We start from the raw sequence: 24,623 nt of genomic DNA, 5'->3' as shown, positions 1-24,623 counted from the left end.
TCGGCATTCCAGTTGTACGCTGCTGACGTCTTCTCAAATTGGAGCTTAAATACCTGGAAAGGAACAGAACCATCAAACGTTGGGGATTTTACCTTCAGTGATTGGACGGTTCAATTGTAACTCCTGAATCCTATCTTTCAAAGCATCCATCTCGGCATCCACTTTATCTTGTCCTTCACTAAAAACCACCAGCTGCGATGAGAATTTTGTTTCCTGTGCCTCCAGCTGCGAGGGTATGCGATCCTCCTGTGCTTTCAACTGCTCATCCAACTGAGATGTCATATATGTCTTCTGTTCTTCCAGTTGTGATGCCATATATGTCTTCTGTTCTTCCATCTTGGATGTTAAACGTGTCTCCTGCGATTCCAGCTGAGATGCCACTGTCGATGTTTGAGCAGTTATTGCAGCCAATATCATGTTCAAGTCTGTGCTGGTAACTATCTGCGGTGTTTCATTTTTCTCCTCCAATTTTTTGTCTCATCGCCATCAAGATTAAAGACATACTCCTTCTAATTCCATTGCCTGTCGTAGTCGTTCCTGAAGTTCTAGTTTAATGCCGGTTGTATTCAATCCACGGCTCTCCAACTCCTTCTTCAGTTGCTGGATCTTCAATTCACTTAACTTTGCCATGTCCAAGTTGTATTCGAAATCTCCAGAATTTATTCAACAATTCCTCTTCTGACACCAATTGTAACGAATTTACTGTAAATACTCTGCTAAGTTCGAATCACTAAACTGTTGAATGAATAGCTCCAATATTTAATAATGCAAACTGACCTTTATTAAAGTACTTCACAATAACACTCAAACTGATTTTCAAAATAATACTGCTATTGCTAGTTAGATAGCGTCTTAAATCCAACTGATTAGCGCGCCTCTACTGTTGCTGCCTTTTATACTCTCTGATTTCCTCGTTCGCATCTTCTAGGCGCTTCCATTTCCAGAATCTACTAGTTGGCCATCAGCTATCAAATTTCTCAGCTGTAACTACAGATGCACGATTTTATAGCTTATCTCCGGTGCATGTACGTACATATGTGTAGACATAATGATTGATTCGTTTATGTAGATACAAGTGACTGTCTGCTTTATTGTTGTTGTGACTTCATTTACTTAGCATCAGACTAGGGATGTGAGTATCACTTAGTGTCACTAATATTCGTCACAATATTAACACTTTCGCGACGACATTTTAGGGTATTCTAGATTTGTACAAAACACCTGAACGTTTTTTAGTTATCACTCCAGCGCCATGAATATTGTTACTATAACTTTTACGAAAGCAAACTTTATACCGAATAAAGGTATTTTCTTTTCGTTTTTGTTTATAATAAAACAGAAAATCATGGAATAACCTTTAGGACAAAGAACAGAATTTTTTTGTAGAGTCGTCTAATAAGGAAAATTAAAAATTGCTGTCAGGTTTTTGTTTCCTGAGCATTGCAATTTTTTGAGAAGATCGCTATTTTGATCTAAGTGTGCGATATATGAATCACTAACACTGTGACACAAGATTTTGTATATATGTTAGTTATTATTTATACCTCATTAATAATGAATTTTGTTTGTTTTTAGATATTGCGTCATAAAGTTGAAAATGTTAAAAGGATGAACGCTCATCCACTGCTGCCTCTTTATCTCACTGGTGGGCAAGATGGTTCGGTTCAAGTATGGGAATGGGGTCATCAGCATGCGGTATGCTACCCTCGGCCATCAGGTACGTTTGCAAAAGTAACACGATGCAGATTTTCGGAACAAGGCAATAAATTTGGTATAGGTGACGGAGATGGAAACCTTAGTTTGTGGCAAGCTGCTATTGCATCGCAAAATAATAGACCTTTTTTCGTAAGTAATATTTTTACAAATAATTCGCATAAAATAAATAAATAAAAATCCAGCTCTTACCTTGCTTTCCTTTATCTTTGACTTATGGCTTTGCTTCTGGTAAGCTGTATACAATATGTAAATCCCCGACCCACTCTGGACTGAAAATTTCCGAAAATTAAAAATAATGTTTTAAAATGAAAAATCTGATTGGTTAGGTTCTGCAACTGGAAGCGGATTGGTTTATCAAACCGGTTTTTGGCTCTTTAAACCAGGTTTTTGGTTCGGTTTAAAGGTTGGGAAATAGAAAAAGGAACTGTGCGCAATATGTACATAGATACGAACACTGCAAATCAGACTTTTTTTATCTTTGATTCGCAATAATCAGTTGAGATGAATGACAAGAATATCTTCTAGTAAATACTAATCATAGTTCCTCGTAGGTCCGAAAGAACTATAAGGTGAAAAACGGTTTCTCTGCAAACACCTGGGTTGCAGGAACGCCAAAGAAAACTTAGGCCACATCAAACGCTTTGCACTATCAAATGATTTGAATCTATTCATGATCAATTTTTGAACATAGTCTGATTCCACCCAATTTCTTATTAAAATGTAAAAAAACAGACATAAAAAGAATTTTTCAATTTATTTATCGAAAATTTTATAAAAAAGCCATTGAACCGCTACGAAAAGTACTTTGTTTTAAGTTCGAAACAAATGTTCACGATTTCGGTTCACTAAATTGTTAAGTTATTTAAAGGAAAAAGCGGTTTACAAAATCAGTTCACGTCCCTATTTTAATCACATATATTATGTTATGAGTTTTAGCTTATATGCTCTAATCGCCTAAATTCAGTTTTTGTTTGGAAATTGCAAAACGCTCTAGCATATAATGGTAATAATGGTAAAATAACTTAACTTAAAGTTCTTTGAGTAGCACTAAGCAATTGATTTAGTCTTACAATTATTTCGTTATAAAACAAAAATAAATTTACCTCAGAGGAGTTGATCTGCCAAGCTTATCTACCAATTTGCGTCGTGTCCTTTTCAATTTTCCTTACAAATTGGCGGGGCGGGACCTACATGTTTTATGCCGACTCCGAGGTCGGCGGAGCACACTACCTCCACACCATAGTCCGAAATAATCCTTATAAGTTTCTTTTTGATTCTCAGCTAGCATTGAATCTATTCCGAAATGGGAGTGAACTGATCCAAAACTATCCCCGAAATGATCCTAACATGGTTGTGAATTGGTTCCGAATCGATACAGGAAGCAATATAGATAAGACTCATCTGGAAATAGTCCCCAAACTACTCCAATACGACACCCAAAACAGTGTGGAAATTATCCCAAAACAACCCTGGTGCGAACACAAAATCGAAGACAATCCTAAATAGGGAGCAACCTAAAAATCTTGGGTTAAATACGAGGCATAAAATCGTTTTTGATATTCATATAGGCACTAATTTGTTTATTGTTTTACTTGAGAGCATGTTTCGTGGGTGCTGAATTTTACCATCTTTCGCTTCCTAGTTAATTTCAATTATAAAACGGTCAAAAACCAGTTTTGACGTTTATATAAAAAATCAATTTTTAAACATAAAATCAGAATTTTATAAAAAAAGATAAATTATTAACAATTATGTGTGATTTCTATGTAAAAGCCACATTTGAACTATTGTTTGTGTATTTTATACTAAAAGTCAAATTTTAACTATTAGTCTTGGTATATAAAAAACGGTTATGTTTGTAATCCGCTGGGAAAAATGGATCGAATCAAGAAGAAATCCTAAGCTCTACATATTACTTCCAATGCAGGGATTAAATTTAATGTATTTAATTAGCGAGATATTGCTTTATACGATGGTTTTTGTTATTGATATTAGAGAAAAATTGCAAAGTTTACAAACGGCTATGGTTACTAGGACAGTTTTATAAATTTCACTTCTTCATCAGCTAGCTTCTCGGGAGCTGAGTATTGGACTCGAATCTCCAAGATTCATACTTCATACTGGTGTAAAGGCAGATACCTTTAACCACTCAGCCATATGAAAGCCCCGCTGTTTGTTTTGTAATTGGGCTCTGAGAATTGCCTTTTTGTTGGTATTCCTTTTTTATTCACTATTTAGGTACATACACACTGTATGTGATTTAATCCTAATCGTGTGGAATGTTTTAGCGGCACTTTGAAAGCTTAGTAACATTTGGGTTGACAAATGTACATATTGTTACGAATATTAGCAACAATAAGGGGTACTGTCATCTCTAAGCCGATGCTAAGAGTGACTTGTATGCACATCCATAAATCAATCATTATGTATCTACATAAACGAATCAATCATTATGTCTACACATATGTACGTACACGCAACGGAGAAGCAACGCACAAACACATGCAAATATCTTATCTGAGGTGCTCCCAAAAGTATGCAATTGTAATTGTGGAAGTGTCGCTCACAAATACACGCGCATATGAGAAGCTATACACGTGCATCTGTAGTTATAATTATATGGCAGTAACTAAGTAAATTCTGGAAGAGCCTAAAAGATGCCACGAGGAAATCACAGAGTATAAAAGCACCAACAGTAGAGGCGCGAGAGTCAGTTTCGATTAAGCATGCTATCTCTCGAGCAATAGAAGTGTTATTTTGAAAGTACTTGAATAAAGGCCATTTTGCATTGTTAAATATTGGAGTTGGTGCAGATGCCCGGCTGGTTGATGTCCTCGTCAAAGCAAAATCTGACATCACCGCCATCCAAGAAATGCGTTGGACGAAGAAAGGAAGAAAGAAGATCAAAAATTGTGACATATAGTGGAGTGGCCATACGAATAAGCGCAGTTTCGGCGTCGGATTCGTGGTGGGAGAGAGACTTTGTCGCCAAGTTCTGGCGTTCACACCTGTGGACGAACGTCTCGCTGCTATCCGAATAAAAGCAAAATTGTTTAATATATCACTCATCTGCGCCCATGCGCCGACAGAGGAGACAGACGATGAGGTGAAAGACACTTTTTATGAACAATTAGAACGCACATGCGAGCGCTGCCCCCGTCACGATATAAAAGTCGTGCTTGGTGACTTTGACGCCAGGGTGGGCAAAGAAGGTGTTTTCGGCTCTACAGTCGGAAAGTTCAGCCTACACAATGAAACTTCTCCTAACGGACTGAGGCTGATTGACTTTGCCGGTGCTCGAAACATGGTCATATCCAGCACAAGGTTCATGCATAAAAAGATACATCAAGCTACATGGCTGTCTCCTGATCGAAATACTCGCAATTACATCGATCAAGTTGTGATAGACGGACGGCACGCCTCCAGTGTTTTAGATGTGCGCACGATCCGAGAACCTAACATCGACTCGGACCATTATCTCGTTGCAGCCAAAATTCGCACCCGCCTCAACGCGGCTAAAACCAAGGAACAAAAAACACAAGGGAAGCTAGACGACGAAAAGCTTCAATCACAACAGACTGCCAATGATTTCGCAACTCGACTCTCACACCTGCTCTCTGAGAGCACAACTCATCCTGAAGGAATACAGGAGCAGTGGGAGCATATTTTCAAAGCACTTCGTACTGCCGCCGAGGAAAAAATTTGTTACCGGCGACCACGAAAAAACAGCTGGTACGATGAAGAATTTCGCGTTGCAACTGAAAGAAAAGACGCTGCCTACAGCGCTACGTTAAAAGCGAGCGCGACAAGAGGAGTGTGTGAACGCTATCGTGAGTTGAAAAAGGAAGCGAGACGCCTTTTCAGCAAGAAAAAAGCAGAAGCAGAAAGGCGTGAGTGCGAGGAGCTTGAGCTGCTAGCCACCAGTAATAACGCCCGAAAATTTTGCCAAAAAATACGGCGACAGACGGAAGGTTTTAAGACCGGGGCAAACTCCTGTAGGAACGAAAACGGCGACCTTGTAACTGATTTCCAGAGAGTGTTTAGATTATGGAGAGAACACTTCTGTGTTTTCCTAAATGGAGGCAGCAATTCAGCGCGCAGAGATGAATAACCCGATCCCGCAATCGATGATGATATGGGCGGAAGAGTGCATGCCCGACGGTTGGAATCTAAGTGTTCTTTGCCCAGTCCACAAGAAGGGGGATACTGCTATCGTGGAATCAGCCTTCTCAATATCGCATATAAGGTCCTTTCTAGTGTATTGTGCGAAGGATTGAAGCCCACCGTGAATCGGCTGATTGGACCTTATCAGTGCGGCTTCAGACCTGGTAAATCTACCATCGACCAGATTTTCACAATGCGCCAAATCTTGGAAAAAACCCGTGAAAAGAGAATCGACACACATCACCTCTTCGTCGACTTTAAAGACGCCTTCGACAGCACGAAAAGGAGCTGCCTATATGCCGCTATGTCTGAATTTGGTTTCCCCGCAAAACTTATACGGCTGTGCAAAATGACGTTGAGCAACACCATCAGCTCAGTCAGAATTGGGAAGGACCTCTCGGAGCCGTTCGAAACTAAACGAGGTTTCAGACAGGGTGACCGCCTATCGTGCGATTTCTTTAATTTGATGCTGAAGAAAATTATACTAGCTGCAGAACTTAACCGCACTGGAACAATATACTATAAAAGCGTGCAATTACTGGCATATGCTGATGACATTGATATCATCGGCCTAAACAGCCGCGCTGTTAGCTCTGCTTACTCCAAACTGGAAAAAGAAGCGGTAAAGATGGGTTTGATGGTGAATGATGACAAAACGAAGTACCTGCTGCCATCGAGGAAAGAGTCAGCGCATATGCGTTTGGCAACCACGCTACTGTTGGCAGCCATAATTTCGAAATAGTAAAAGACTTCGTTTATTTGGGAACCAGCATCAACACTAGCAACAACATCAGCACTGAAATCCAGCGAAGAATCAATCTTGCCAATAAATGGTACTTTGGACTAGGTAGGCAATTGAAAAGTAGAGTCCTCTCTCGGCGAACGAAAATCATACTCTACAAGTGACTTGTCGTACCCGTCCTGCTATATGGGGCAGAAGCATGGACCATGACACCAGCAGATGAAGCAGCTTTGGGAGTGTTCGAGAGAAAAGTTCTTCGAAAGATTTATGGACCTCTACGCGTTGGCGATGGCGAGTACCGAAGAAGATTTAATGATGAACTGTACGAGCTATACGCAGACATCAACATAGTCCAGCGAATTAAAACGCAGCGGCTGCGCTGGCTAGGCCATGTTATGCGAATGAAAGATGATGCTCCGCCCAAGAAAGTGTTTCTATCGGAACCCGCCTATGGAAGCAGAGGTAGAGGGCGGTCCCCACTCCGTTGGAAGGACCAGGTGGAAAACGATTTAAACTCCCTTGGTGTGACCAATTGGCGCCGGTTGGCGGAGTGAAGGAGCGACTGGCGCGCCTTGTTGGACGGCCATAACCGTTTAGACGGTTAAGCGCCAATTAAGTAAGTAAGTAAATATTGGAGTTACTTATTCAACAGTTTAGTTATTCGAACTTAGCAGAAGGTTGCAAATTAGAGGATTTCCACTAAATTCGTTACAATTGGTGTCAGAAGAGGAATTGTTGAATAAATTGTGAAGATTGGGAATACAACGTGGACATGGCAAAGTTGAGTGAATTAAGGATCCAGCAACTGAAAAAGGAGTTGGAGAACCGTGGACTGATACAACCGGCAATAAGATCGAACATAAAGCACGGCTACGAGAGGTAATGGAGTCGCAAGGAACTGATGTGGACGAGTATGTCTTTTATCCTGATGGGTCGAAACAACAACAAAAATTGAAGAGAAAAACGAAACACAGACTTGAACATGATTTTGGCTGCAATATCTGCACAAATATCCACAGTAACATCAATGTCGTCGCAAATGTCAGAAATGTCGACACAGATTACATCCAAAATGGAAACTGAACTGGAAGAACAGAAAACATATATGGCATCACAATTGGAAGTACAGGAGGCACGCATTTCAGAAATGTCGTCACAAATGTCATCCCAACTGTAATCGAAGGAGGCACGCATCACATCGAAGATTGAAGCACAATTGGATGAACAGAAAACACACATGGCATCACAAATTGCAGAAAAATTAAAAGAGCAAGAGGCACGCATAACATTACAACTCGAAGTACATATTACTCAACGAAGCTGGAGGCACAGGAAGCAAAAGTCGGCGTTTAGTGAACGACAAGATAAAATGGAGGCCGAGATGGATGCTTTGAAAGATCGTATACAGCAGTTGCAATTAAATCGCCCAGCAGTTTCAACGAGTAATCCAAAGGTAAAAACACCATCCTTTGACGGTTCTGTTCCTTTCCAGGTCTTTAAGCTACAATTTGAGAAGACCGCAACAGTGAACAACTGGAATGCTGAAGATGAAGTCACTGCACTGTTCATGGCATTGAAAGGGCCTGCAGCTGAGATTTTACAAACCATTCCAGAGGGCGAACGAAACTGTTATGAAGCATTGATGGGCACTCTAGAGAGACGATAAGAAACTTTTCAAAGCACGCCGTGTGGAATTAGAAAGGTCAGAGTGAGTAGACGCAATATTGGAGGCGCTGAAAGGATCGCAAAAGCGGAGTGAGAGAGTTATCAAATGCTTCAAATGCGGGAAGCCCGGTCACATTCCACGTCATTGCGATCTTGATCCTAGTGGTTGCAACAGCAAGAGTGGTCTTAATAACTAAGCTGGAGGGGATGAGCAAGAGCGAGTAAGATGTAGAGATCGAGAGCTAGATCCAGCTATTGAATGCCCTGTGATATCTGTGTCGCAAATTGGTAGAAAATCGAGCAGTCTTACCGTCAGAGGGAATGTGGATGGTAAAGAATGTGTAATGACTGTAGATACGGGCGCATGTCATTCCTTGATTCGATCTGATTTGGTCTACAGGAGAGTAAAGTCATTACCTGGAGCAAGGTTGCGTACGGTCACTGGCGAGTATAACCAAGTCCAGGGAGAAGTGATCTCTGAAGTCTTAATTGGGAAGGTCATGGTTTTACACAATTTCGTTGTGGCGGAGATTGTTGATGAAGTTATATTGGGAGCGGATTTCTTGGTTGACCATGATATCAAGATTGATATTCAGAGAAGGGTGATGCGTTATAAGAACCAGGATGTGCCACTTAACTTCAGTTTGGAAAAAGGTTCAGCAGTAATCGAGTTCTGGTGGAGAACAGTCGAAAAGACCACGAAAGTCAAAGGTAAAGGTTGATGGAACGAATAGGCCAAACAAAGCAAAATCAAAGATACCTGCGAGAGAAACACTGGCATTGACAAACCCTAATGGACGCACTAAAACGACTGAAAGAATTTTCCAGTAAGGATGCAAGGGTGGTTTCAAGCCAGCGCGCACTTCTATTGGGAAACGTCGGAACGATACTGAGTATGTGAAGCCAATCTGTCAAGAGCAAGCTCTACAAAGTAGTTCGTTGGCCAGCAACAAAGTGCGAGGGAACGATCAAGGATAATGAGTAGTAAGATGAAACGCAGGTACGATGAGAACAATAATTCGGAAGGTTTCTTGGAGAGAGATTTTATACTGTTATATACCCTCACCGGCGGAAAGGTGTTCCATCCAAATTTCGGTGCAGTTGGGAAGGCCCGTACAAAGTTGTGAAGAAGATCAGTGACACCATCTACCGCATACAAACCATTAGGAAAACACGAAGTAGAATAGTGGGCATTTGGAGATGCTAGCGGCATTTAGATCCGGAAATTTGTCTGATCGGGACTATCGGACTTAGGTGGAGGGCAATGTTACGAATATTAGCAACAATAAGGGGTACTGTCATCTCTAAGCCGATGCTAAGAGTGACTTGTATGCACATCCATAAATCAATCATTATGTATCTACATAAACGAATCAATCATTATGTCTACATATATGTACGTACACGCAGCGGAGAATCAACGCACAAACAAATGCAGATATCTTATCTGAGATGTTCCCGAAAGTATGCAATTGTAATTGTGGAAGTGGTGCTCACAATACACGCGCATATGAGAAGCTATACACGTGCATCTGTAGTTATAATTATATGGCAGTAACTAAGAAAATTCTGGAAGCGCCTAGAAGATGCCACAAGGAAATCACAGAGTATAAAAGCACCAACAGTAGAGGCGCGAGAGTCCGTTTCGATTAAGCACGCTATCTCTCGAGCAATAGAAGTGTTATTTTGAAAGTACTTGCATAAAGGCCATTTTGCATTATTAAATATTGGAGTTATTTATTCAACAGTTTAGTGATTCGAACTTAGCAGAAGGTTGCAAATAAGAGGATTTGCACTAAATTCGTTACAATATGTATAAACATAAATTTTTTGACATTTTCATACATTCGAATTTTTATCCATCTCGGAGTGTGACCCAAAACCCTCATATATTAAAAAGAAAATAGTTTTCTTTAACACATATAAAGTGCCTTTTCACTCGTTTTGAAAGTTTATTGTCCGGTTTAAAATATAGTTCACTTTAAATAGTTATAACGATTTCGTAAATAGGCGTGCTTAACCCTACATACTATCGGAATTGTTTTTTTTTCGATCTGCAAGTTATTTATGTATATAACAAGATATCTGTGTTCAAATTATTGATAGACCTGCACAGGATCTATTGCCACCGCCACCGCCGTCATATACAACCACACCGACGCCATATCACCACCATCAAAGCGCCATATCGCCACCTTCAAAGCGCCATTACTGACGTATCAGCAGCCGCACACAACCGTACAAAGGAGGCATCCCTTTAACCAGGAGTACCTATCTTTATATATAAAAATCACGTGTCACATTGTTTGTCCACGATGGACACCTAAACTACTGAACCGATTTTGAATTTGTTTTCCACCCCGTGTTTAGTTTGATCTAACTTGAAATATAGGATAGGTTATATCTCAGTTTATAGTCGCAATATTATTTTATTGCAATTTTTTTAAATGTATATATGTATGTATTAATAAAATGTTACGTATACACACCGGCACTCATATTTTGAGGTGGTACTTCCGTGTAATTGGTTGGTGTTTAATTAAACAACGTGCTTATCAATAAAAAATGTTATAGCGAATGATATCAAGTATAGCACATCACCAGGCCCGTCGAGATGGGGGGAATGGAATGGGGGGATTACCCCCGGGCCCAGGGTTTCTGAGGCGGCTTAGAGGTACTAAGAAATTTTTTTTAATTCAGGAGAGCCTTTAGTTGTTACATGTGCAATTTTTAAGCCGAATTTCAAAAGCAACGAATATGTGCATTTCGTTTTAATATTATAGTGAAGTGTGAAAAATAAAAATGTATATATATATAAAAAGAAAGACTAAAATGTGTGTTAGTTGGTCGCCGGTGTTTGAATAGATGCGTCGGTCAATTTTGTTCAAGCTTTCACACAAGTTGCGTATACCTCACGCGGTGGTTACATAGTTTTGGTTGCGATCGACGGCAGGGTCTAGATATATAGGCCGAAAAATGGACCCGGGTACCCCTAGAATGTGTGGGTAATATGGATATCAAACGAAAGCCGTTGCTGAGAGCTCTAAAGTAATTTTCATTGTGATATTCGATTTAGTCGCATCAACCTGGCAAAACTGATAGATATGCATGCGAAGCCGAAATAAGGACATGAATTAATAATACCCACATACCTATTTAAATACGTCCTATGCGATTTGCCTGAAATTTGGTATATAAATTTGCCTATATTAGTATTTACGACCTTTTTTTTCCGGGAAGTAGACCGGAAACGGACTGGGACTGAGACTCGGAGTGGGACTGGGTCTGGGTCTGGGACTAGAACAAAATACATACCACCCTCTGGGACAGGCAATAAGGAAGGAAGAAGAATGAGAAGAACTTGGAAGAAGATAGGAGGAGGAGACTAAGAAAGAGATAGAAAGAGACGAAGATGGAGATAGCTGAAGCGAAAAAGACGGAGGGTGGAGTGAATAAAAGGATTATGAAAAAGAAACGAAGGGGGGGGGGGAGGGTAGAGTTAGACGGAAAAAGCTTATTCAAATGTATGCATATAGGCCAAATGTAGGGCAGAACAACGCCTGCCGGGTCTGCTGGTATATACATATATAAAAGGTGAACTTTATACTACCACCCCCTAAAGAGTGGTCCTTCGTCGCCACTAGAGAAACCAGCGCAACAAAAAAATTAGTACCCATTTGGAAACCGTGAGTATTTAATGAAATTATAATACACCTCATCACGGCGAAATATATATAAACGAAAAAATTAAAGGTAATTTAATTCTCGAAGATTGGTGTTTCCCGCCAAAAATTCTCATTTCCCGCCAAAAATTTATATCCTATTTCATAATGTATTAAATATACATATACACGAAAATGCACTAACCTCATACTATCAAATCTCAGTACGTTATATATCTGTGGTCACAAGCAATAACCGCCTAAGTCGACTTAAGAATGAATGGAGTTATATATACTACGATATTCCCCTGATAAAACTTTATATTTATGTGAAAGTCCTGACTCTTTAACTTCCGTTTTTAAGCAAATGTGAAAAAAGACATATAAGCTTAACTCTTAATCACTCCTTGTTACATTTACAATAGGATCTAAAATAAACTTAATAAAATTCACCCACACAGTATTGTTTTACTAAAATGCCTTACAAAGGCTTAAGCTGTTTTTGCACATTATATTTTTTATTAGTTTGCCTTAAACAAGAGAGTTTACATAACCTCCCACAAATTGTCATCCTCCCAGCAGCTCCTTGCAGCAGGACTGCTCCATACTCTCTTACTCCGGGAAGGCATCGAATCCAATCGGGGTCCGTCTCCTGACCCCGGTCCTGAGAAATGGTTTTGCTGCATCTGCCGTAAAAGAATCTTTTTAGGTCGGTCATACTCTGTTAAGTGTGTCTCGTGCAAGGGATGGTTGCATCGGACAGGTTGTTCTGGGCTTGATCCCAAAACCCGACGTCCACGTAACTTTTATAAATATTTTGTGGCTCCTTGCTGTTCACGCCTAAGGGCATCCCGTAGTCTACGCCTAAGCGGCCCCCACTACCTTCCAGCAGCCCCGCTGCTCAGCAAGCTACAACAAGTACCCGCTGCTGCTCGCGCCCCACGGCGCTAACAACCCAAACAGCTGATACCACTCATAACTACTACCTTCGTAGTAGAGTTGGTAGTAATGCTGAGCATCAGCCCCTGCCCCCGTCTCCCACCCCCCCTCTTTTCCGGCAGCAATCGTGCAGGTCAGGGATACAGACTCTTAGTCCCTACCTCCGTTTGCACCGTCTTCCAGCACAGAATATATAGGCTTGCGACATCCCCCCAATGCAGCTCCTGCCTTGGGTGGTGCCACTTTCCTAGATGTTCTGGTCTCCGCGCCGTGTTGCCAGGTCGCAAACCCAAATAATCCGGGTACCACAATGCTTGCCCCAGGACGCCCAGTCCCAGGGCCACAACAGCAATTGCGTCCTGGCCTTCCACAACCCAGGCGTAGTCATCCGTCACTTACCCCCAGAGTGGCGGCGTCTCGCCTTATGCACTTCAGAATTCTGCAGTTAAACTGTAATGGACTAACTGGGAAGATTACGAAGATAGTCGATTTCATGAAGCGGCACAACATCCGCATTGCTGCGATTCAAGAGACTAAACTCACAGCAAGATCTGCATTGCAGACCTGCTCTGGGTATAATGTCCTCAGGAAAGACCGCGAGAGTGGAAATGGAGGCGGCCTCGCGTTTATCATACACCACTCTGTGCAATATTATATATTTGATCCTGGCATCGACCGCAGGGACAATGTCTTATAACTTCAAGGCATATCTGTCCGGTCAGGCGATGCAAACCTAGAAATCATCACCATCTACATCCCTCCTGCCACCTGTTGCCCCGGTGGATACCGCCCTAATATCAGGGCCTTACTCACTGGCAACAATCGCATTATCTTAGGCGATTTCAATGCCATTTATGATCTATGGCATTCAAACTTGCGGGCGGACAGTAGGGGTGAGATGTTGGTGGATCAAATAGAAGAAACGACGTTCTGCACAATAAACGGAGACGCCCCCACACGTATGGTAGGAAGCTGTCACAGCTCGCCAGATATCTCAATCGTGAGCGCAGAACTCGTAAACTGCGTCAACTGGCAGCTGATGGTAACATTGGCATCCGACCACCTGTCCATACTTATTTCGCTCGAGCGTACCGCCGACTTCATCGTCACCGAAAAACGCACTTTCATAAACTTCAAAAAAGGAAAGTGGGAAGAATATAAAACTTTTACAGACAACCGCTTTGCTGCCCTCCCTACCCCGACTGATGCCCGCCAAGGGAAGCGTGCCTTCCGTAAGGTCATTGAATCCGCCTCGGCACGTTTCATTACCGCGGGGAGAATTCCCAAAATCCGGCCCACTTCCCGGCGGAGGCCGCAAACTTAGCGAGAGAACGTGACCTTATAAGACAGCTTGATCCAGGCGACCCCAAATAAGGGATATAAACCAACGCATCAGATTGCTTGTGGGCGAAATGGGAGGAGCACCTAAGAGGTTGTAACCTCTCTACCGGTGTGGGTAAACTTTGGTCCACCGTAAAGTCCCTATCGAATCCGACTAAGCACAAAGACAAAGTTTCCATCGCCTTTGGCGACAAATTGCTGTCGGATGCGAAAAAATGCGCATGCGCTTTCTGCCGACAATATATAATGCATCCTACGGTCCACAAAGATAGACGGAGAGCCAATAGACACGCACATAAACACAAATTCAGCGCGTCACCAATCACCATCACCGCTAAAGAGGTTGAGGACGCCATTAGTCGCGCTAAACCATCCAAAGCAGTGGGCCCAGACGGCATAGCCATGCCGATGCTTAAAAGCCTAGGGAAAGAGGGTTTCAAATATTTAGCGCATGTCTTCAACCTGTCTCTTTCCACCTTTGTCATACCCGAGAAATGGAAAATGGCCAAGGTGGTCCCGCTACTAAAGCCTGGGAAACCAGGTAACATAGGAGAGTCGTATCGTCCGATATCTCTCCTATCGCCAGTGGCAAAAACGCTCCTGCTCCCTTATTTCCAAGCAAATTTGCAGCTAGCCCCTCATCAGCATGGCTTCAAAAAACTCCATAGCACTACCACCGCGCTAAATGCCATTAGCACCCAGATAAATTGCGGTTTAAATCAATACCCCCGCCATAGAACAGTACTCGTAGCGCTAGACCTACCAAAAGCTTTTGATACGATCAACCATGGCTCGTTACTGCAAGACCTGGAAGGGCATACCCTTCCCCCAATTCTTAAAAGGTGGACCGCAAATTATCTGGGTGGTCGGCAGGCATCGGTGCAATTTAGAAACGAACCATCAAAACCAAGGAGAATTAAACAAGGGTGCCACAGGGTGGTGTCCTATCCCCACTTTTGTTTAATTTCTACATATCTAAGCTACCTTAACCACCGGAAGGAGTCACAATCATTTCCTACGCCGATGACTGCACAATAATGGCCACAGGCCCAGGCCCAAAGATCGATGCGCTATGCAATAAAATAAACGGCTACCTCCCTGATCTCTCCAGTTTTTTCGCCTCGCGAAACCTGGCATTATCACCGACTAAATCTTCCGCGACCTTATTTACGACATGGACATCCCAAATGTCGACCATTTTGAACATCCACGTCGATGGCACTACGCTACCGACTGTCATACACCCCAAAATCTTGGGTGTGACGTTTGATCAGGATCTACATTTTGGTGAGCATGTAGCCGCAATTGTTCCGAGAATTCAGAGCCGTAACAAAATCCTCAAATCCCTCGCTGGCAGGACCTGGGGAAAAGATAAAGAAACGCTCATGACTACATACAAAGCAACTAGCCAGCCGATTACGTGCTACGCGTCACCCATATGGTCGCCAAGCCTAAAAATTACCCACTGGAAGAAACTACAGGCCTGCCAAAATACTGCTCTCAGAATTGCCACGGGCTGTCTTCTTATGTCCCCAGAACACCATCTGCATAATGAGGCGAGAATACTCCCCATCAGGGAGAGAAATGAGATGCTGACCAAACAGATCTTGTTGAATACCCAGAAACCTGGGAATCCCAACAGACATCTGATTGATGAACCAGCACCGCATAGGGGCTTAAGGAGTCATCTCCGTAAGCATTTTGAGGAAATACGGCACCTGAGAACCCAGCCGTATGAAGCGAAAAAACACAAGCAGGTCCTTGGTGAACTCCATAAACAGGCGTCGGACCTTTATGCCGGGAATTTCCCGGTGAATCCAGTACTTAAAGAAAAGTATCATAAACTAGCGGAAGAGGAACGCATACTCCCCAGGGAAATGCATGTCACTCTTGCTCAACTTCGTTCTGGAAGCTGTAACAGGTTAAACTCTTACCTATCCAGAATCAACCCCGACATACAAAATGTATGCCCCGCCTGCAATGTGTCCCCACATGACACCAACCATCTCTTTAATTGTAATGTGGAACCAACGCCTCTAACACCCCTTTCCTTATGGTCCACCCCTGTTGAAACGGCAAGTTTCCTTGGACTCCCGTTAGAGGATATTGATGACAATTTGTGATCGGTCGCGGCTATTAGGTGGGGCGAGCATTGCTACAACAACAACAACAACAACAGAAGATAGACCATTATTCATTATTGAGAAAATAAAATTGCGTGCACTATCACTACAAAAGCCGTTAACGCGTGTTTGTTGGTGCATTTTAAAGAGAGCTATGTCAACGTAAGCGAAAAATTTGAATGAAATATTCTCTTTGTTTGAGTACTAAGTGCAACTAGGTTATTATAACTAAAGTACCGTTTAAAAATTATTTTACTTAAGCAATTTCGTGTTATTAATGAAGAGGTTATAAGAGCCCTGGAAAGGAGAAAAGTGATTGTGCGATTTAAATTTAATACCTTCTTAATTTAAATAAATAATATAATAAATTAATTACTGAACATATATAAAATGGATGAAATCGGTAATGAAAGAAACGTTACAGGTAAGAAATAGAAAACAAAATACATTGCCTTTATTTATTTATTTTATTTAGGTTTTAATGAACGCAGCCACATGTCTTATTTAGAAAACAGCGATTTAACAATAAATGTTTCCGATACTCGCCAACGAGATGAAAATGAGGAGGAAAAATTATCTCGTAATGAAGGTACGTATTTCGACAGTGACAACTCTGTCCAGGATCCCGACTACGAAGCTTCAATTTCTGATGAGGATATAAATAGCCATAATATACAAAATGATGAACTGCTCAACGAAGCACCAACTACGTCTAAAAGAGCTTACTAACGGAAAATCTCATATGCAAGAAGAAACCAGGGAAAAACGTATGTAAACGTTAAGGGTAATGTTGTACCAGAAAGAAAATTAAGACCTTTTGTGATTTATTGCCCCATGAAGTGTAAGACGAAGGTACCGCTTAAGCTTCAAAGAAGTATCTTCAAGAAATATTGGACTTTGGGCACGTACGATCAGAGAATTTTGTTCATTAGTTCTTTAATTGACATCAACAACAAAAAAACACAAAATATGCAAAAGCACCCTGAAAAACCTCGTGAGCGAAAATTTCAAGCTGCTTATTATGTGGGGTATGAAGGCCAAAGAGTCCAAGTATGCCAAAAGTGCTTTCGACAATGCTTTGATGAAAGTGCCAGTTTTGTCAAAACTGTTTTGAAGAAAAAATTATTTTATCCTGATAGTGATTTTTTTGATAAGCGTGGGTCAGGTGGAGGAAAAAATAAACTCACGCATGAAAAAATTCAACTTGTAAAAGACCACATAAACAGCTTTCCAAAATAGGAAAGTCACTACACCAGGAGAGACACAAGTATAGAATATTTGCACGCCGATGTATCCCTGAACCAAATGTATAATTTATTTTGCGATAAGTACAAGCACGACGCAATTAGCATCTCGGCATACAGTAGTATTTTAAAGAGTAAGTTGCTTCTTTATCGTCTTTTATAATTATTTAATTTAGAAATACTTTACAGCCATTACAGCCATGAATATAAAATTTAAGAAGTCAAAACTTGATACTTGTTCTTCATGTGAGAAATTGAGAGCTAAAATTGGTATTGCAAAACAAGAAGGCGATAGAATTCTTTCGTTTGCGCAATGTTCATATTGGCTATGGAAATTAACTCGGCTTTAGAAACTATTGATCATAAATTCTTAGAACCGGGGCACACTCATATGGAATGCGATGTCGATCACTCTGTGATAGAAAGAAAAAAGAAAAGAACTGAGGCACAAATACACCATCCATATGACTGGTACGATTTTGTGAGAAGTGCACGTTCCAGGAGTGCATTCAACGTAATTGAAATGAATTTAGAAGATTTCTTTGATTATCGTCTTTTGCTAAAAACAAAGTTAATGTGGAGAAGTACAAATCAAAATGGGGAAAAATTCGTTTGGAAAGATATTAGATGGCTTAGATTTAAAGAGGCCAATTTTGCAAAAATTCTTTATAAAACTACTTTAGATGAAGATGCTCCTTTTAAATTATTAAACTATTGAAACGTGGAGTAAAATCAATAGTTAAAGCCGACCGTCCTTTATTAACAGACGATGCTAAGATCAGTTCGAAAAAGAAAAAAGATCTGCTCGATTTACTGCCTGTATAAGTTGAACACAGCACTGTGCACTTTCTTCAATGAAAAAGGGAGAGCACGTATTTAAAATATAATATGTAAGTATTTATTTATTTTAACTTTGAAAAACAATATGAAAAGGGATAATCAACAAAATGAAATATTTGCGCGACGGCGGGCGGGCGATAATTTTAAAAAATCGATGCGGATCGGCGATGCGTGCGATCGGGTTTGTATTTAATGATAAACTAAAACAATTGAGAGTGAGCGCGGTGGTGGTTGGCAAGCCACAGCTGAGCTGCACTGCTTGCGCTTGGCCGCACTGGCCGGGTATTGCCAGACGGAGGGGGCGGACTTAGTCCGAAAACTCGATCATGTCTTCAACATGCCCCCCCCCCCCCCCGCCCGACGCGTTGATGGGTTAAGGGAGGCATCAACCCTGTCCAGGGCCGCCCGTGCCTCGGCTACTAATTGTTGTTGTTGTTGTTGTTGTAGCGATTAGTTACTCCCCGAAGGCTTTGGGGAGTGTTATCGATGTGATGGTCCTTTGTCGGATACAGATCCGATACGCTCCGGTAACACAGCACCATTAAGGTGCTGGCCCGACCATCTCGGGAACGATTTATATGGCCACATTAAACCTTCAGGCCATCCCCCCCTCCCCGCCCTCAAGTTCTAATTGTCGTATTCGGTCGTCGCGCTGTCTAGCCGACCGGCTTTGAATTGCCCGTTGGCGATGTTGGGCTGTTGCGCGCTGTGGTCCGCTGTCGGTGCGACGCGGGTTGGGGGGAGTGCGGCGAGCTCGGTGCAGGGGCGTGTGATGGCCGAGGGAGCATTTGCGGCAGCTTGATTTTGAGTCACATGCCCCGGTGCTGTGCGACACTGCCAGACAGTTGATGCAGTACCGGTGGTTCCTCGCGCACTCGTAGCGCTCCTCCGGCTTCATCGCGAGGAACGCCCGGCACTGCCTTAGCGCGTGTCGCTGGCCACACAGCCGACATTTCGCCATTTCCGTACGTCTGCGGGTCCTGTAGAGACAAGAAAAGAAAAATACGTATTTTTCAAAAAAATGGGTTAGAAAAATACGTTGGTGAGGGTAGCTTAGATATCTTTCCAGATTGCTAGGGGCATGAATCAGAGGGTACCAGAGGTAGGGTTGGCACTACTAGGCAGTTGGTAGCACGCACAGTTTGGCAATATTTCGGGTTATTATTCCGTTTTGGGTTTTGAGTTCCACAACTCGAACATGGCTATCCGATCCAGGGTGTAAAGTGATTACCCGTCCCAAACGCCATTCGTTCGGGGGTAGTAAATCATCCTTTACCACGACTAAATCTCCAACTTGAATATTGCGTTGAGGGCATTTCCATTTGTACCGCTTATGTAGCTCCTTGAGATACTCGCTCTTCCATCGTGTGCTGAATTGGTGGTGAAGCACTTTCAGTTTCTGCCATTTGTTGACCAAGGTGAGATGCTCTGCAGTTGGCTCCGGTAACGACAAGAGCGGCGCGCCACGTAGGAAATACCCTGGGGTTAGGACTAGGGGATCCATTGGATCTTCGGACATAGGGGAGAGCGGTCGGGAGTTGAGGACCGCCTCTATGCGTACTAAGAGGGTAGTAAGCCCTTCGAAGGAGAACTTCTGGTTTCCTGCTACTTTCGTAAAGTGTATCTTGAAACTTTTCACGGCCGCTTCCCATAGACCACCCATGTGGGGAGCGTATGGTGGGATGAATTTCCATGAGAATCTGTGAGTTGCATACTTTTCGGCGACGTCTGTAGCGACTTCCTTGAGGAATGCGGTGAATTCTCTTTGTAATCCGCGTTGTGCACCGACGAACGTCTTTCCGTTGTCTGAATATATCTGGTGGGGTAGGCCACGGCGGCCAGTGAATCGGGCAAAGGCTGCTTTGAAGGCATTCGTGGTGAGATCAGAGCACACTTCTAAATGAACAGCCTTTGTGGAAAAACAGACGAACACGCAAACGTAAGCTTTCACATACGAAGCTCGGCGAAAGGGAGAAGTTTTTACCATAAATGGTCCAGCAAAGTCGACTCCTGTTGTATGAAAGGGTAGAGAATATGTTGACCTCGCGGGTGGCAAGGGTGCCATTATCTGCGTTTTCATCTGCTGTTTGTAGATGGTGCAGGTTTTGCAGTTGAGGATGAGCTTTTTGACATTTTGCTTCAAACGTGGAATGTAGTACTGTTGCTGTACCATTCGGATCATAAGCTGTTTGTCGGTGTGCAGCAGTTTCGAATGGAGAAAGTCCAACAGAAGAGAACAAAATCGAGAGTTTCCGGGGAGGATTATTGGGTGCCGCTCATTAAGGCTACCTGTGGCATAGGCTAATCTTCCGGAAACTCGTATGATTCCTGAGTCATCTAGCATGGGGTTTAATGTCAGAAGGGTGTTCTTTTTGGGTAAGGGTCCTGACGTTTTAAGCAGCTCTATCGTGTCTCCGTAATGATTCCGTTGAGTTTGAATGATGATTTTGGCATCATTCACTTCGGCGTGGGTGAGGTTGAGCGTGGCTGGAACTTATAGTTTTCTGGCTTTTCGTATAAACCGCAACATATAGGCCACGACTCTAAGCGCTCGAGAAAATGACGAAAAACGGTCGAGTATGTCTATATTTTCTTCCTGCAGGGTGTGGAATACTTCCACATGTCCATGTTCCACGAAGTTGATGGATTGATAAGCCAATTAGGTCCTTCCCACCATAATGTACATGGGACTAAATCCTGAGGCTTGCAGTCTCGAGTGCCCAAATCCGCTGGGTTATCCTTACTGGAAACGTGCCTTCAAGTGGCGTTGTCGACGTTCTTAAGAATTTCAGAGGTTCTGTTGGCGACATACGTTTTCCAGGTATGGGGTGGTTTTTCTAACCAGGTCAGTACGATGGCAGAATCGCACCAGAGGATGAGTTCGTGTGGGGGTAGATTCAGCTCACTTCGCAGCTGTTTCACTAATTTGGAGAGTAAAACTGCTACACAGAGTTCCAACCGTGGAAGACTCACGGTTTGGAGGGGTGCTACTTTGCTTTTAGCAGCTAGCAAATGGGATGAAAAACGATTTTCATGGGTTTGTACTCGTAAATATATACAGGCACAAAATGCTTTTTCTGAAGCATATGAGAATCCATGCAGCTGGATTAGTTTATCGGGGGAATACTGTACCCACCTAGGGATTTTAATGTCTCTGATGTGAGGTAAATTTTCATAAATTGAGGTCCATTTTTGAAGAGCTCCGGGCTTCACGTCTTCGTCCCAATCCGTTCCTTCCATCCAGAGTTGTTGCAGCAACATTTCTGCAAGAATCATTACTGGTGAAAGCCATCCTGCGAGGTCAAACAGTTTTGCAACTGCTGATAAAATCTGCCTTTTTGTAGTCGTGTTTTCTGCTGATGGTGGATCATACGTGTAGGTGAAGGTGTCGGTTAGCGCGTTCCACTGAATTCCAAGGGTTTTTGTTGAACTCGAATCCTGGAATTTAAGGAAGTCGACGTCTAGCAAATCAGGGTCGGGAACGAGTTTTACAATTTCAGGGTGATTTGCCGACATCTTCCTCAAAGGGAACCCTGCCGATTTTAAGGCTTCGATAACTTGAGTCATAGAGTTCAAAGGGGACTGTATATTTAGACCGCCTGACAAAATATCGTCAACATATGTTTCGTTTAATAAAATGTTTTTAGCGAGCGGATATTCGTCTTGACAGTCGTGGGCGAGTTGGTGTAGGGTTCGAATCGCCAAATATGGCGCGCAATTTACACCAAATGTAACTATTTTCAGTCGAAAATCTTGTATCGGCAGAGTTGGGTGTTTCCAAAAAACGATTCGATGAAAATCTTTATCTTCTTCATGGATAAGTATTTGGGGATACATTTTCTCAATATCGCCGTTGAAAACAAACTTATAAAGTCGCCATTTAAGTATGACGAGCATTAAGTCATTTTGTAGAATGGGGCCTGTATGAAGCACGTCGTTCAACAAGTTGCCAGAATGCGACATTTTTGATGCGTTGAGGACGACTCGCACTTTTGTGGTTTTGCTGTCGGGTTTTATGACAGCATGATGGGGTAGATAAAATGATAGATATTTACCATCTCTAATTATCTCTTGTTGGGAGGCGGGTTCCATGTGGTCCATGGTTAAATATTCATTAAGGACTTCAAAATATTTGTCTCTTAATTCGGGTTTTCTTTCGAGGGTTCGTTCGATGCTGATATACGCTGTTGTGCTGCGGGTCGTGAATGACCGAGTGCCAGATTTGCTGGAAATTCCGATTTGAACGGCAGTTTGACTCTGTAGCGTCCATCTTCTTCGCGAACGGTGGGTTTCCTGTAGAGTGCTTCGCAGTATTCATCATCTGCAGATCTTTGTTGAGTTTGGTGAACTTCTTCCTGTTCCCAAAATTGTCTCAAAGGTTGATTGATGTGGTCATCGGTGCATTCCGTGACATGAGTGCTGAAGGTTGATATCTTTTCAGCTACAGGGCCGCTTAATATCCATCCGAATATTGTGTTTTGGGCAAGTAATGTTCCACTCACATTACGTAGGAGCCCTTCGGTGAGGATTTGCGGGGTGATATCGCTGCCGATTACCACATCGATTTTCGATGGTATCGAATACTGTGGATCGGCTAACGGTAAATGGGACAGTTCTTCGAGATCAATGCTTGAAACTCTGACTGTGGGCAAGAACTTAGTTAGTTTCGGCAAAATTATTGCTTGTGCGTCTATCATTTGGGTTAAGTCTGCTGAACAGAATGTTATCTGGCAGACTTTATTGGCATTTTTCACAACCGTTCCAGATATCTGGTGGAGAGACTCTTTTGTGGGTAGACCACGAACCTTTTGTATACGGGATGATACGAAAGTTTTTTGTGAACCTTGGTCTATTAGGGCACGAATTTTATGAAATTCGCCAGCAAAGTATACTGATACTATTGCTGTGGGTAGGAGGGTGGTTCCATGATTACTCGAGAAGAGTGAAGAAACCGGGTTTTTGTCTTGAGACTGTTGGGAGGAGGTGGCTCTTGTGGCGGCTTTCGAAGTTGAGGCTCGCTCGTCGTCCGTTCTCCTAGGGGTGCCGGCTTGGGCATTTTGAGCTCTGGGGTTTGGTTGTGATTGTTGGGGTTTGGGCTGCAAATGCAGTAGCGAATGATGACGCTTTTGGCAATAAACGCACGTGACACTACTTTTACATTCGTTCTTGGGGTGTGACGTAAACAAACAGTTTTCGCAATAACTATTTTCTCTCACAAATTTGATTCGGTCTGATACCGATAAATTTCTAAACCTAACGCAAGATTTGACTGCGTGGTATTGGTTGCACAATCTACACGAAGCCGTTTTATTGAACTCGGTGTGATATGCATGGGTTTTATTATTATTGGGTTGGGTCGAGTTTTGATTCACCATTCGTGGTGTAAAACTCGAAAATTGGGGCTTCGCCTTGCCTGGTCTGTAGGTACTTAGTCTTTCTACTACCTCGTATCTACTGGTGAGGAATTTATTCATGTGCACCCATAGGGGTAGCTCCTTCCGGGAGCTGAGGGATTGTTCCCATAGTGAAAGGCTTTCACTGGGCAGCTTTGATGAGCACAGATAAACGAGGATCGGGTCCCAGTCCGTTGTCGGAATTCCTTGGGTGTTAAGGGTTGACATGCAGTTGTTGATTGTTGTCTGCATCTTCTGGATTTGTTCTCCGTTTTCTGTGAATATTGTGGGCAGGTTGTAGAGCGTCTTTAGTTGATTGTCGACGAGTATCCTTTTATTTTCGTACCTCGATCTAAGTGCTTCCCAGGCAAGCTCGAAATTATCATCGCTCAGTGGGTATTGTTTTACAATAAGTCCTGCTTGCCCTTTAGTTTTCAGGCGTAGGTGGTATAATTTTTGAGCGGCTGATAATTTAGGGTGGTTTTTATAGACTGCCGTGAACATATCTCTAAAGGATGGCCAGTCTTCGTATCCACCATGAAAGACTTCGGTGTCACATGATGGTACTTTTAAATAAAAACCGTTTGCGTTTGAATTGTTCATTGGGTGGGCGGGTATTTGTTGTTGGTTGGTGCTAGCAATATTAAAAAGCTGTAAGGCTTCTAAAATTTCTGATTTGCATGTTTGGTACGTTTCCATGCATTTAGCAAATTTTTGCTCAACCGAGCCGCTGACATCTGTATAATTATCAGAGAAACTTACATCTCGATGGGACTCCAGCACCTTTGCCCATA

General features: G+C 42.5%; 1 protein-coding gene across 1 annotated transcript in view; it reads left to right on the top strand.

The window, feature by feature from the left end:
- The window catches only part of Rbcn-3A (Rabconnectin-3A), a 2,573,828-nt gene that overhangs the window by 1,957,499 nt on the left and 591,706 nt on the right, over nucleotides 1–24,623 (top strand). Inside the window, exon 34 of the mRNA XM_067779516.1 lies at nucleotides 1,576–1,845. Coding sequence (XP_067635617.1) covers nucleotides 1,576–1,845 — 270 coding nt within the window. The remainder of the gene's footprint in view (nucleotides 1–1,575; nucleotides 1,846–24,623) is intronic.

The sequence above is a fragment of the Eurosta solidaginis genome, chromosome 4 (assembly GCF_040869045.1).
Source record: "Eurosta solidaginis isolate ZX-2024a chromosome 4, ASM4086904v1, whole genome shotgun sequence".
Lineage (NCBI taxonomy): Eukaryota > Metazoa > Arthropoda > Insecta > Diptera > Tephritidae > Eurosta > Eurosta solidaginis.
This window is presented reverse-complemented; position numbering and strand designations above follow the sequence as displayed.